The 12,443-nt window shown below is 39.3% G+C and overlaps 1 protein-coding gene across 2 annotated transcripts in view; it reads right to left on the minus strand.

The window, feature by feature from the left end:
* BRCA2 (BRCA2 DNA repair associated) overlaps nt 1-11,992 on the minus strand; it is a 34,050-nt gene extending 22,058 nt beyond the window's left edge. Inside the window, exons 1-10 of one of the 2 annotated variants that reach the window (XM_064716362.1) lie at nt 11,899-11,992; nt 10,915-11,018; nt 10,055-10,303; nt 8,033-8,138; nt 7,192-7,244; nt 7,046-7,086; nt 6,836-6,947; nt 5,273-5,328; nt 4,238-4,352; nt 365-1,543 (exon numbers count right to left, since the gene is read on the minus strand). In XM_064716362.1, the coding sequence (XP_064572432.1) occupies nt 365-1,543; nt 4,238-4,352; nt 5,273-5,328; nt 6,836-6,947; nt 7,046-7,086; nt 7,192-7,244; nt 8,033-8,138; nt 10,055-10,303; nt 10,915-10,993 (1,990 nt within the window). In that variant the 5' untranslated portion in view covers nt 10,994-11,018; nt 11,899-11,992. Of the gene's footprint in view, nt 1-364; nt 1,544-4,237; nt 4,353-5,272; nt 5,329-6,835; nt 6,948-7,045; nt 7,087-7,191; nt 7,245-8,032; nt 8,139-10,054; nt 10,304-10,914; nt 11,019-11,349; nt 11,384-11,898 lie in introns of those variants that run through there. The other variant, XM_064716352.1, reaches the window with a different exon arrangement.
* Between the last annotated feature and the right edge of the window lie 451 nt (nt 11,993-12,443).

Here is a 12,443-nt window from a genome sequence, read left to right on the forward strand (position 1 = left end):
ACTTGTGTCTCAACATAAGGATTTGTTTCAAATTTAAAGTACTTCAACTCCTACCATAAAGTAATTCTTCTAGTAAAAACAGAACTGAAAAAGATAACTAAGCTTGTCAATTACAATAATGGCTCAGGGCACAAGTTTCTATTCCAGAAACTAACCTGTTATGAAAAAAGTTATCACAAGATTACTTGAAAATGATCCTATCCTTATCACTGTATAACAGAACAATCCCATAGGTTGATTCCCAACTGCCCAGCTACTTTTCCAAAACCACAAGATTTTACATGATTTTATCTAAAACATTTACATGAAAGGCTCATAATAAATAATGAATCCTCCACAAATGATGAAAAGCTTAATAATGTACCTTGTTCAACATCACTGGCCACCAGACAGCCTCTAAATTCGCATGCATCAGATTCCAAATGTGGCAATGCAGTATGAATAGGTGATTCAGAGGTTACTTCTTTGTGTATTTTTTCTTCTTGATACAGTAAAGTATTATTTAGTCTATAAACAAATTTCTTGGATCTCTTTCTCAGACTGGGTAACATCTTCAGGTTGTTAACACCAGACTTTGTAAGAGTATTTTCACTGTTTATTAAATGTAGGTCATCACAGTTTTCTGGAGATTTGGCACTACACAGAAGTGGGTGAACGTCAGTTATGACAGATTTGGAAGCTGCTTTTAAACATGTGGAAAGCTTGTCCTGGTGGACTACAGAACCCTCTGTGACGTTTGCATGTCCAATTAAAAAAGAATTACAGTTTAAGCAGCTCATTTTGGAAACTTCAGCTGCACTTCCTTTTACTAACTCTGGATCTTGAACACTCAATGACACAGATTTTACTGGAGTCATTTCCAATGTTGGGTTGTTTTCAGTGTTTTTCATTTCACAGCATTTTTCTGACAAATCCACACTCAAGAGCTTTTGTGCTTTTAACAAGCCTGAAGAGTTCAGGAAAGATGTTTCCACAGCATCATTCTTGGCCATTAGTAATGACTTTTCTTCTAAATTTTCCTCCCTATGTAAGTTGGAGGATGGAGAGCTACATACAGACATCTCCAGGTGAGTTTCGTCAAGACCAGACAAGTTCAGTTGAGACCACTGGCTTGATGGAGAGAGCACACCTTCCTTCACAGGCCTCTCATTCTCAAAGGATTTGGGTGCTCTAAAATCATGCACATCTCCTGAGATCCTAAGAGACTCCAATTCTTTTCCATGTCCTATTAAACAGCCATCTTTATCATCTCCTGCATCTTCACTGGTGTTTTGCAGTAAAGAACCGTTCACTCGAGTACAGTGGCTGTTTTCAGTCCAGCTATTTGTATTGACTTCCTGTGAAATGCTATTCTTCCTTCCATTAGGCTGCTGAGAGGGAACATTCCCCTTTTCTTGTGTTTTATCTGGATTTATCTCATATTTCTCTACTGCATCCAGAGCATGTGGCATCAGCAGAAGAGTTCCACTGGATTCAGCTGGCATATTGAGTGTGTCCTCAAAGCTATCCATCTCACCCAGTAAGCCATCTAACACCTCTGACTCTAGAGTTTAGAGAAGATGGAGAGAAGAAAAGAAGTAAGAAAATCAGCTTTAGGAAATAACTTGGGAACAGTATTGGTAAACAGAGCTTTCAATTTTATAGTCATTACCTTTACCCAGGAGTGAGTAGGTAAAGAAAAATGTTAGAGGAAACAGGAGGCAAAGGAAATACATGTAAATGCCCTGGCCTCCTGAGCTCTGCAGTGGCTAAGGCTGCCAAGATGAAACCTGGCTGCCTCAAAAGAGTATTTTTTCCCTCCTATGGACAGAGAATGAGTAGTAAATTTGACAAGAGAAATATATTGATATTTTCCTTCCAAAATTTATACCTGATGATAGGTACCAGACAGGTTAAGAAGCTGTTGATTTACTGTTATAAAAAGATTAATAATTAAATTGTCTTCTACAATGATATAAAATAGTACAGTATCTAGAAAGATTTAGAAATAGTTTCAGTCTTTTAACTGATAGAAAGCTTTTAAGTAGTTCCATGATTGGCATAAATATTAGAAAAATAATGAGAAATTTTTGTGTTTAGAAATAACATGCAATGGGGGAAAAATAACCCAAACTCTACTATGTAGAACTTATATATGCCAAATAAAAATATTACCTTCTCAAATGTATTAAATGAGACCCACTTATCAGAACATTCCACATTCAAAACCAGGTTTCCTTTACAGACTGCTTTTTAAGGCTTTTTCATATCACAGAAATCATAATAAAGTACCTAGAAAACAGTCCTCTGATTTCCTTATGGCCATAACCAACAGCTTAACGTTTTCCATTAGCTTTTTTCAGGTATAAATTTTTTTAACTTACGACTCTATAACCTTCCCTACTAGAACTTTTAAATAGTGTAATATCCAAAAGGTTTTCCATTTGGAAGTCCATAGAAGATTTCCCAGTACTTGGTCACACACAACAAATTATTTGCAATACATCTACTATAGGTTCCTGCTGATGTTGTAGACATAGAAAGTTACTCATTCTCTTTACTTTCTATTTTTTGCCTGAGTGGTAAATGAGATGTGAAAAAGAAGAAACTGTAACACTACTGATTGAGTGTGCAGGTAGGTCATCTTCCTTCACTAAAGCAGGTTCCTCTGAAGCAACTTCTGTGACCATAACCTTTCATCCTGTGATAAGTTGTCAGTACAGCTTTCTACACAGACACAGCTTATTTGTTTTTACTTAAACAAGAGACATTACTTTTTAGGATTAAAGAAAACAAGGACTAACTGAAAGACTGTACAGATACTGTCTGTACGCTGAATAATCTCATGCCAGGGAAAAAACAAAAATCAGGGAAATTAATTCTGACTTCTAAACTTACTGGAGGGTGATATTATTTGATGATTTGATATCATATGATCTTATTTTCTTTAACTGAAACAAAATATATACTTAATAAAACTTATTGTACTTTATGACACTATTCCAGAGAAAACAAACATCTGAAAGCTACAAATGTGGACCTGTCTTTTTTATACATGGCATCTTCAAATGCCAAATTATCAAAAATGGAAGGTGTAGGAAAAGGGAAACACTTGCAAGTTATTTTCAACTCTAAAACAAATGGTCTTCTTCTCCCTCTTATTTTTCTCAGACATTAACTTATCTTGTCTACTGCACTATGCAATGTAATAGGACCTACTGGAACACAGACCAAGACCAATTAATTTGTGCTTAATTTCTAAAAGTATTTTGCTAATTACAGATTATTTTTATACATTTACTACCAAACACATTCTTTTCAGCACATTTGGACCTACAGTATAAAAACAGGAGGCCTATATCACTCTGTAAGCAACAATGTTTCCTGATGCCAGCATTCTCAGCTCTCCTTATCAAACTCTAAACTGATTCTTTTAAAATTCTTACATGTACCACTAAACCTTATTTTTAGGGCAGGTCATTCAATTCAGATAAGGAGACAAATTCCTAAGGATATAATGTCCTGTCCAGCCAGCATGAATCCTTACATCACCCTTTTACACTCATGCATGCTGCACCAATCTCTGGTAATAATCTCCCATTTTGCCATCATTTCTCAACTGAAATCAAAAAAGCTCCCACTGAAATTTACACTTACACTTGATCACTGATGTGATCTAAAAACATGTCTAAAGACATCCTCCCATGTCTTCTGTATTTTCTGCGTTCAATTAAAGAAATCAGAAACACTTTTTCTCCAAAAGGATTTGTCACATTTTGTACTACCTGTTTTGAACAGGTGAAGTAAATGAAAAAAGGATACAGCAAGAACAAAAACCAAGCTCACCACAGAACAGTGAGTGCTGGGATGAAACTTCATGATAAGAGCTAAGCCTGTTCAATAACTAGAAGCAGTAGTCTTGCTCCCCCTTGAGCCTGTACCATTTTTCTGTCTCAGCTCTCCCAGCCTCACCTCTCCAGCTGCAGCGAGCACACTTCACAGTACTAATCTGGTTGTTGTCCAGGGGCACCATAACCTGACTTTCATGGCTTAACCAGGACACTGATTTAATTCACTGACTCAACAGACACTCTCCTTTATAATGCTAGATTAATTTTACAAATTAGAATAAACTTAGGGACTCAGAGCACACAGCTGGCAGAACAAACCAGCCAGAGAACAGCCCAAAACACAGAATGCACTTTTATCCCCAGTCTTGCTTCACTGAATACTTATTAGGTAAAGCATCAATGCATACCCAAATCTTTGATGTCATCTTCAGCATTTAGCTTTACTGTCTCTGGTACAGACAGCATACTTGCATCACTTATCTCAGGACATTTATCATGCTTGGAAAAAGCGTCATGCAAAATCTGTAAACCAAAGACAAAAGCTGTTATATTATGTACCAGTTAGCAACACTTTACCTGTGATGGACAGAACTCTAAACATTTACTGCAGTACCTGACTCCATCTCTCAAAATGAAAGGTAACATTTTCACAGGTACACGTGAAAAACAAATAAGCAGAAAATCCCCATTTTTAATGAAAATCAAGTTCCATTTTAAAGTCACCTTCAGGGCAGTGAACGGGTTCAGCAGTTTACTGTAATCCTCTCAAAAAGGGAACAAAGGAGATATGAGCAAGGACAAAGACATTTTGCCTGTTTTCATTTGTAACTGATTGTTAAATGTGAAGTTTCAGATCATTAAGGATCAAATTTAAATTTGTACCTGAATCCTTTTAGTGTCACCCTTGGTTTTCAGTCTCAATAGTCATTCAGGTTTCATACACACATTGTCAAATTCCAATTATGCAAGAACTTTCCCTACCACTATCAAAGGACTGAAATTAATACTCAATTTCAACTCTTGATTGTAGAGGTTGAGAGCAACAAGTTATTCCTAAAGAATAACTTCCAAAAATCTGATGGAAGTGGGAAAAAACGGACAAATAGATCTTCAGATAAGTAACAATTCCTAGGTTTGATTCCTCTCAAAATAATACTGACTGCTGCTGAAGCCAAGTGCTTTGGGGGGGTTGGGGTTGCTTTGGTTTTTTTTTTAATAAGCACAGCAAAAAATATTCCTCAGAGGGGGTTATTTGTGGGAACACATTCTGCAACCATGTATTTCAAATTCAGTCTTGTGAGCAGTAACTTTTTTAAAAAGAATCAGATAGGAGAGCTTAAAATGAAAACGACAATTTTTTATTCTTGGCTCAAGGAATGTAAACATGTAATGGAATAGCTTAACTGAAATTGAAGAACAACACAGCTCTTAAAACTACTTACTGTATCAGCCCTTCCATCCTGTTGCTTTGCTTCAGAAACAGAATCATTCTCTCTAGCTTTAGAAGGAGACAGACAAGTCAATTTATTTTCTCCTGAGTAATCAGCTGAGTGTGTTCAAAAACAGCTGTGTTTGGGAGGATTTTGGGAGGATTATTTTAAATTCCACTCAAATCTGTAAATAAACTACTAAAAACTAAAAGTTCTAATTAAAAAGTCATACAGTGGAAGGACAGTGTACAAAGGCAGTTTTGAACCAGCACAAACCACCACAAATCACAGGTTATGGTTTCTGCTATGCTTCCTGTTACCACCTTGAAACAGCACTGCCATTCCCCTTTCAAGGAGTCATGGCATTCCTCCCCATTTCCTCCCAAAACAGCAGTACTACCTTCACTTTTGTTACAAAAGGAGAAAGTGAACCCTCTTTTTAAAATGCCTGAAGAGCATATACTAAAATATTTCATAGACACAACATCTAGGTTCTGTGTAGCAGCTCTTTCTTTTCACAGGTGTCAGAAGGCAGAGAGCATAATATCACTATTATAAAATATTAAGCTTATTAGACATGTGAGAATGAGAGCTCAAACCACAGCTCATCTCCCAGAACATCATCATTAAGGTATGGATACCTCACCCAGCCCTTCTTTTCAGTTCACACCTTTCTGGGCCAAAGAACACCCAAAATGGCACAACTCAATAGCCTTGTGAATAGTACCATGCCTTACATCCCAAAAGTAATTCTCAGTCCTAGGGTTCATTCTTAATATGCCTTCTATGCACTATACAGTGGTAATTTAACAACATGAAAAAGAGCAGTATCAGAAGCTAAGGAAACACATCCAGGTCTTCCCATTTTCTCATGAATTTTCATCAACAAATCATACAGTGAAACTTCATTTTGCTTATCATATGCTAATGAAATCTCACTTTCACCAACACCTTAGGTTGAGGCTTGATGTTTATCATCACTGTTAGTTACTACTGAAGCAATTATCACCTACTCATTCTCATTCACAGCTCTGCTGACACAGCTGTTTGTGCAGCTGTGCAGTAAATGAGCTCCAGGAACTGCCCCATCCAAACAACCCAGGAAATATGAACCCAGGAGCTCGGGTCTTAAATTGGGTGAGTATCCCAGTCCATGCCACTGGATTGATTCTGATGGCAGGCACAGTGAGAGTGGTTAAAATGCTGAACTCAACACTGCTGCTGGGAGGTTAACTCAGCAGGCCACCCTCTTACACTTCATAACAAACCCATTTAACTTAGCCCAGCAGTTCCTAGTTATGTGATAGGGCAAAGCAAACATATCTAATCCTCCTTCTATGCTTTGCTATGTTATTTCCAAATTTATATGCCCTAACCCCTCAGACAAAGGAAGAAAACTTCTGAAAAGTCTTCTGTGTAGAGCTGCATTATCTAAAGGCACCCACTAACAATCACTGTAAGAATTTTGTCTTTTTTTAGTTAAAAAACCAAACAGTTCATACTGAGTGAACTTCCAGCATCAAAACTGGAAGTATTAAACCCTAAGCATTAGCAATTGCTCATTTTAAGAAATACCTATTATCACAGTTTCACCAAGGGTAGGAGGTGTGGCTAAAGAACTTGACCAGGACATATCTGGATCCACTTCTGCTCCCAGACTTTCAGAAATACATTTTGGAGTTCTGACCTAGAAATACATTTAACAATCATATATATAATTTCTATGCCAAATTCTTAATGTACAACTCAGGAAAAGGAAATAAAATGCATGAATAAAATCTGTACCTCCAAAAGTTTTGGTGTGTAAAACAAGCTTCCATATGGACCTGAAAAACATTATGTAAAAAGGACATTAAACAGTAACTAAAAAATATGGATTTTTATCTAGAGATGTAAAATATTTTGTAGAACCAAAAAGTGAAGATACAAACCAGGGTTATTATTTCTCTGAGGTGTTCTGTAAGCGTTCCTCAAAATAGTTGGACTGCAAAAGAAAATTAAAGCCATAATATTAATTTCATGTCTCAGTTTCTTAAAATAATTGAGTATTTCAAACATTACATATATTACCATCTCCATTATTTCTTTTCTTTCACCATGGTTACTTCCCTGACTAGATAAAACACAGATTCCTCCTAACCATCAGTCAATATTTTAAACATTACCATAAGTCTACTATAAACTGTAAACTATTTATTTCAGGAAATAATTTAATTTTCAGTGATGATTTGTCTTACAAGTAATAAATTCCAATGTAACCATGCATTTTATAACAGGCTGCATGAAACTGGGGAAATTGGCTTAACTGACTGGAAGTAAATAATAAGTTTAACTCTTCTTATAATCAACACAAGTACTTTGATAAAATTTATCTGAAATACAGACATTAAGTCTGTAAAAATCAAGGCTATTATTAAAAAAAATCTCAGTAAATATCACAAATAACTTTACTACTTGAGAAGCACATGATACATCACTACTACTCTTTCTTTGGATGTTTGGACTTGGAAAGCTGAAATAATGTTAAAAAATTTTGTATTCCAGCTGTGAAAGAGTAGAAAAATAGGAAGAATGATCACCTGAAAGCAAGGACATCTTTGAATTTAGCTAGTGTTTTATTTTCAACTCACTTAGCAACCTACAAGTATCATAAACATATCAGACATACAAGACTATTCACTGCTCCTAAAGTTCAACAGTCTGGTGGGTTAAATGTTGCTTTTTCCTTAAGGCCCAGATTGTTTTCTATTTGTGTTGACATATTTAGCATACCTAGCAGTGAGGCAGTTGTGGAAGGTACCAGGAGGAGAAGTAAGCATTTCATTTTCTTGGTCTGTTTTTCTTCTTGTGTTACTAGGGCTCATCAAATTCTCTCTATCTACAACATAGAATACAATAATCAGCACAACTTTGCAGAACTCCAGGTAACGGTTTCAATTTTGAAGTTTAAAGCTAAGCTTTCCAAAACGCAAACAAAACCTAATCAAAACAGCAACAACAAAAAACACCAAAACAAAACAAAAAACCACAACCTAATCCTAATTTCTATTCTAGTATTTAAAATATGTTCAAATTTTATATCCAACCAATGCTACACCATTTTTCAAATGCACAGCCAAAAAGACCCCTTATTATGTCACTTTATTGACTTGGTATTAATCAAGTAATATATTCCATTCCATTTCAGTTTTAATGTACTGCATTGTGCCTTTCTTGTCATTGCACAAGTTGTTCTTAGCAAAAATACAACATGTGCAAACATAGGTTTGTGCAGCTTCCCCTCAAATTTACTAAGTCATACACTTATTGATTCAAATAAGCAGCAAAAAGCAAAAATTATTTCCAGAACTGTTGTTGGAGCCACTGCCACTGTCAGCAGCATTTATTTACAAAGCATCTCCAGGCAAAAGACAATGTTCCCACTAAAGCAGTAGAATCCTATGAACAGTGAGACCCTTACATGGACAACCAACTGCTAACAGGAATTTCTACTCTGAGGTTTCCAAACAACCTTAGGATCAGAAATTACACTTTAGTGTGTGCATTTCTCTCTGCTTCTGAGTTCCTGAGTTGATATGCACAGCACAGGTGCATTTCAGTACCATACCAAGGGATGAAATCCATCAGCTCCCATCCAGGCTCCTGTTTTCACAAGAGCCACTGGGTTCTAACCAAGAAAACAGAACATTTCAGGCAGTCACACATGACCTTTGAACATATGCAGACCAAAATGGACCATTTTGAAATAAACAATCATAAGGTTCCTTCCTTTGCCATTTATGAAACTGCCAAATGAAATTCCTGAAATCAAGAATTCCCTAGGGGCTTTCCACTGTAAAATACAAATAGCTACACATTTAGAAGAAACATGTTCTCAGCAGAAGTGAGCAGAAACAAAGAGAGTTACAATATTCCATGGAAGTAGTGTTATAAAGTATACTTGAACTGCAGCATAGCTCTAACCCTTCACAGAATTTGCACAGGATCTAAGAACAATTCTGGTAATAAAAGGGAGTCTTGTGTTTGTCTGTAACCTGGTTAGAAAAGCTTACCAGGAGGACACAGGCACAGCAGGTGTACCAATCACATACTTCAGGAATGGGGTTAAATACTCTTCCAAAGAAGAGATTCTTACAGGCAATGTTGCATATGTTCTCCATAGAAAAGGTTCTTCTTGCTGGGCAAGGAGGGTGGTGCATCAGAAAGGAGCACACTGTCATGAACTTCCATGATGTACTTGGGATTTGGAAATAATATATGAGAAGTACCTCACAAAATTCCTTTTTTCTCCAAATGGAAAAAAAAATGCAGTTTTTTCTATAATTTACAATCTTAGTAACTCAAAGAGATGGGGCTGCTAAAACTTTCCAAGAAAGGTTAAGGAGTGCCCTACAGGTTGCCTCACACTTCATCATGATAAGAATGATAAGGAAAGCTTCAAATGAAGCTTTCCCTTTAAAAGCTTCAAAACTTCTGCATAAAAAAATTAGACTGCTAAAAAAATTCACTTTGATTTGCAGTCCACAGGTTATACTGAGCTCATATCCCCTCATAATAACAGTTCTTAGAATGTTTGGACCACAACAGTATCACTTATACAGGGAATTTTGCTTATATATTACCAGTTTATCACAACCTGAATCCACTATTAATAATAATTCTGCATTTTTATATATGATCTTCAGAAGACTACTAAAATAAGCTTTTTAGTCCCACAGTTCCTGCAGTAGCATTATCTATTACATTAATGATCATCAGCTGCAACAGAAGGTTAAAAAAAAAAAAGTTACTCACTTGCTCCTGTTTTTTTCTGATCTGGCTCTTTTTCAGGAGAAGAAGGTGGCAATATTGCATTTTGTTCTTTAAAGAGCAGTGGGGTTGATGCCAGCTGACTGTATGTAGAGGGTTTTGTCCTTGGGGTTTTAAAAGCTGTTTGATCAAGCCAGCCAGAGGGCCCATCAAGCTCTCCAAAGGCTTTGGGCTCATATGGGGGTGCTTCTGCGCTGAGTTCTTCAAACCAATTAAGACTGATGGGCCCTAAATCTACGAAGGAAAACATACAGGAAATCACATGAAAAGGAAAAAGGTTCCTCCATGGAGGATGTGAAAACATACCAGGCATTTCAATGCTGACAGCAAAACACAGCGCTCCTTCCACTGCCATACTCCTGGTATGCTTGTTTCTAGATGGTTTTGGACTCTGATAACCACAAAATATAAAGAGATTTCTGCCCAAATTCTTAGATCACTAACAAAATAACCAAAGGACCAGAAAAATATCCAGCTTGTTTAAAATCACAAGTATGCTCTGGCTTTTAGTTTCTCATTTTGCTCAGAGTGGCAAGCTAAACAGGTTCCTTTTAAAATCACTAACTACCACAGGTGTCTCCTGCAAAACACTAAGCCTGGTCTACATGTGGGTATGTATAGAGGTGACGACTCTAAAAAAGAAAGTACAAAAGTAACTATATAAGAATATATCATGAAAACAAAACTACAAACAAAAATTTGAAGAAATCTAGGAAATAGGTTTGGGGCAAGAACAGCAGCTAACAACTCACATAAAGCTTTCCTGTGAAACATACAGCAAATATGTATGAAATATTGGTGCCCAGAAAGCAACCTTAATACGAATTACTTTAGATAAGCTGTACCTGATTCACTGCAGTGTGTCTTAAATATTTCGAAGAAAGTTAGTCTTTCCACCGGTTTGCAAGCCATTTTCTTATCCATTAAATTACCGGAACAGTTGAAAAGCCTGAGAAGAAATAAAACACTTTCATACACTGCTGATTGAACACCTTAGGCTGGCTTTCCTGCATTTTGTGGTGTGCCACAGCCCAGCTTGTTTTGCTTTGACTGTGATGTGAGCATTCACACACCACAGTGATGAATAGGGTGGGAAAACAACAGACGAGCACAGGGAATTATACCAGAGATAATGAAAACGCTCAGCAAACACACGACACGATGGAATAGGCAGAACATTTCTGAGGTATTTTAAACACAAATCAAAACCCCACACTCACTACACTACATTAGGATGGAACATGTACTATCACATATATACTCCTACAACCATAACTTACATGTCAAGAATTTGATTCAAAGTTGCTTTCAGGTGGAGCAGACACTGCCAGCTTCACAGTTCCATTTAAAAAACGTGTATAATAAGCCCATAGTGAGACTTCACCGTCTAACACATCTATGCCTTCCACAGTAAACCCCGTTTCCCACACGATGGCCGCGTTACACACGCTGCCTTACCAAAACCGTGGGGAAACGGGCGCTTTAAAAAAGGGTACGGGCTGCATTAAGACAGAACACCGAGGAACTTAACACTGCCTCAGAAGTACATTTTTAAAAGTGCAGTTTGACCAGCCCGCGCTGCTCTCCGTGAGGGGAAGCTCCTCCGGGGCAATGACCGCGCACGGAGCGCGGCCTGTGCAGCCCCGCCGGGTCACCGCGGGGTCACCGGGGACGGGCCCAACCCCCCCTCCCCCTCACCGAGTCACACCCGGTGACTGCGGACCCCGGCGGGCTGTGAGGAGAGGGAGGGAGGCCCGAGGGGCGGCACTGACACCCCCAAAACACAGCGCAGTCCCGGGGCAGGGCCGAGGCACACGCGGGGCCGTTACCTGCCGGCGGCGCCTCGGGCGGGGCGGCGGCCGCAGCATCGCCTCACGCAGGGGAGCGGGGCGGGCGGGGCGGGCAGGGAAGGCGGCGGGGGATGATGAGGGGGCAGCGCAGACCCCCAGCCCGGCAGCCCCGTTCGAAGCTTGGCGCCAACGCAGGCCCGCGCCTGCGCAGCGGGAGCATCCGCCGCTCCCGCCTCCCGGCAAGGAGGCGGCGGAGCGGCCCCGCCTCGGCCTGCCCCGCTCGGGGCCCGGCATTGCGGCCGGCGACACGTGGTGCCCGCCGTAAGGGCTGTCCCGCCTTGGCTGGCTCCGCACAGAGCAGAAAGGCTGCGTGCCGTGAGGCGGGATGGCCGCCAGCAGCGTGGCGTGTAGAGGCGAGGGGGGGCGGTACCGCATCCACGGCTGGCGTGGCCCGCGTTGCTGGGCGACAGCAGCAACACCCACCCCTCGGGAAAAGGCTCTGGAAGGCTCCCAGCGGCAGCGCCGTGGGCAAGTGAACTGTGCAAGCCCCAGACTCTGCTTCTCAGGGGGCTTTGTAGGCCTTG

The sequence above is a fragment of the Zonotrichia leucophrys genome, chromosome 1 (genome assembly GCF_028769735.1).
Source record: "Zonotrichia leucophrys gambelii isolate GWCS_2022_RI chromosome 1, RI_Zleu_2.0, whole genome shotgun sequence".
In the NCBI taxonomy this organism is placed as follows: Eukaryota; Metazoa; Chordata; class Aves; order Passeriformes; family Passerellidae; genus Zonotrichia; species Zonotrichia leucophrys.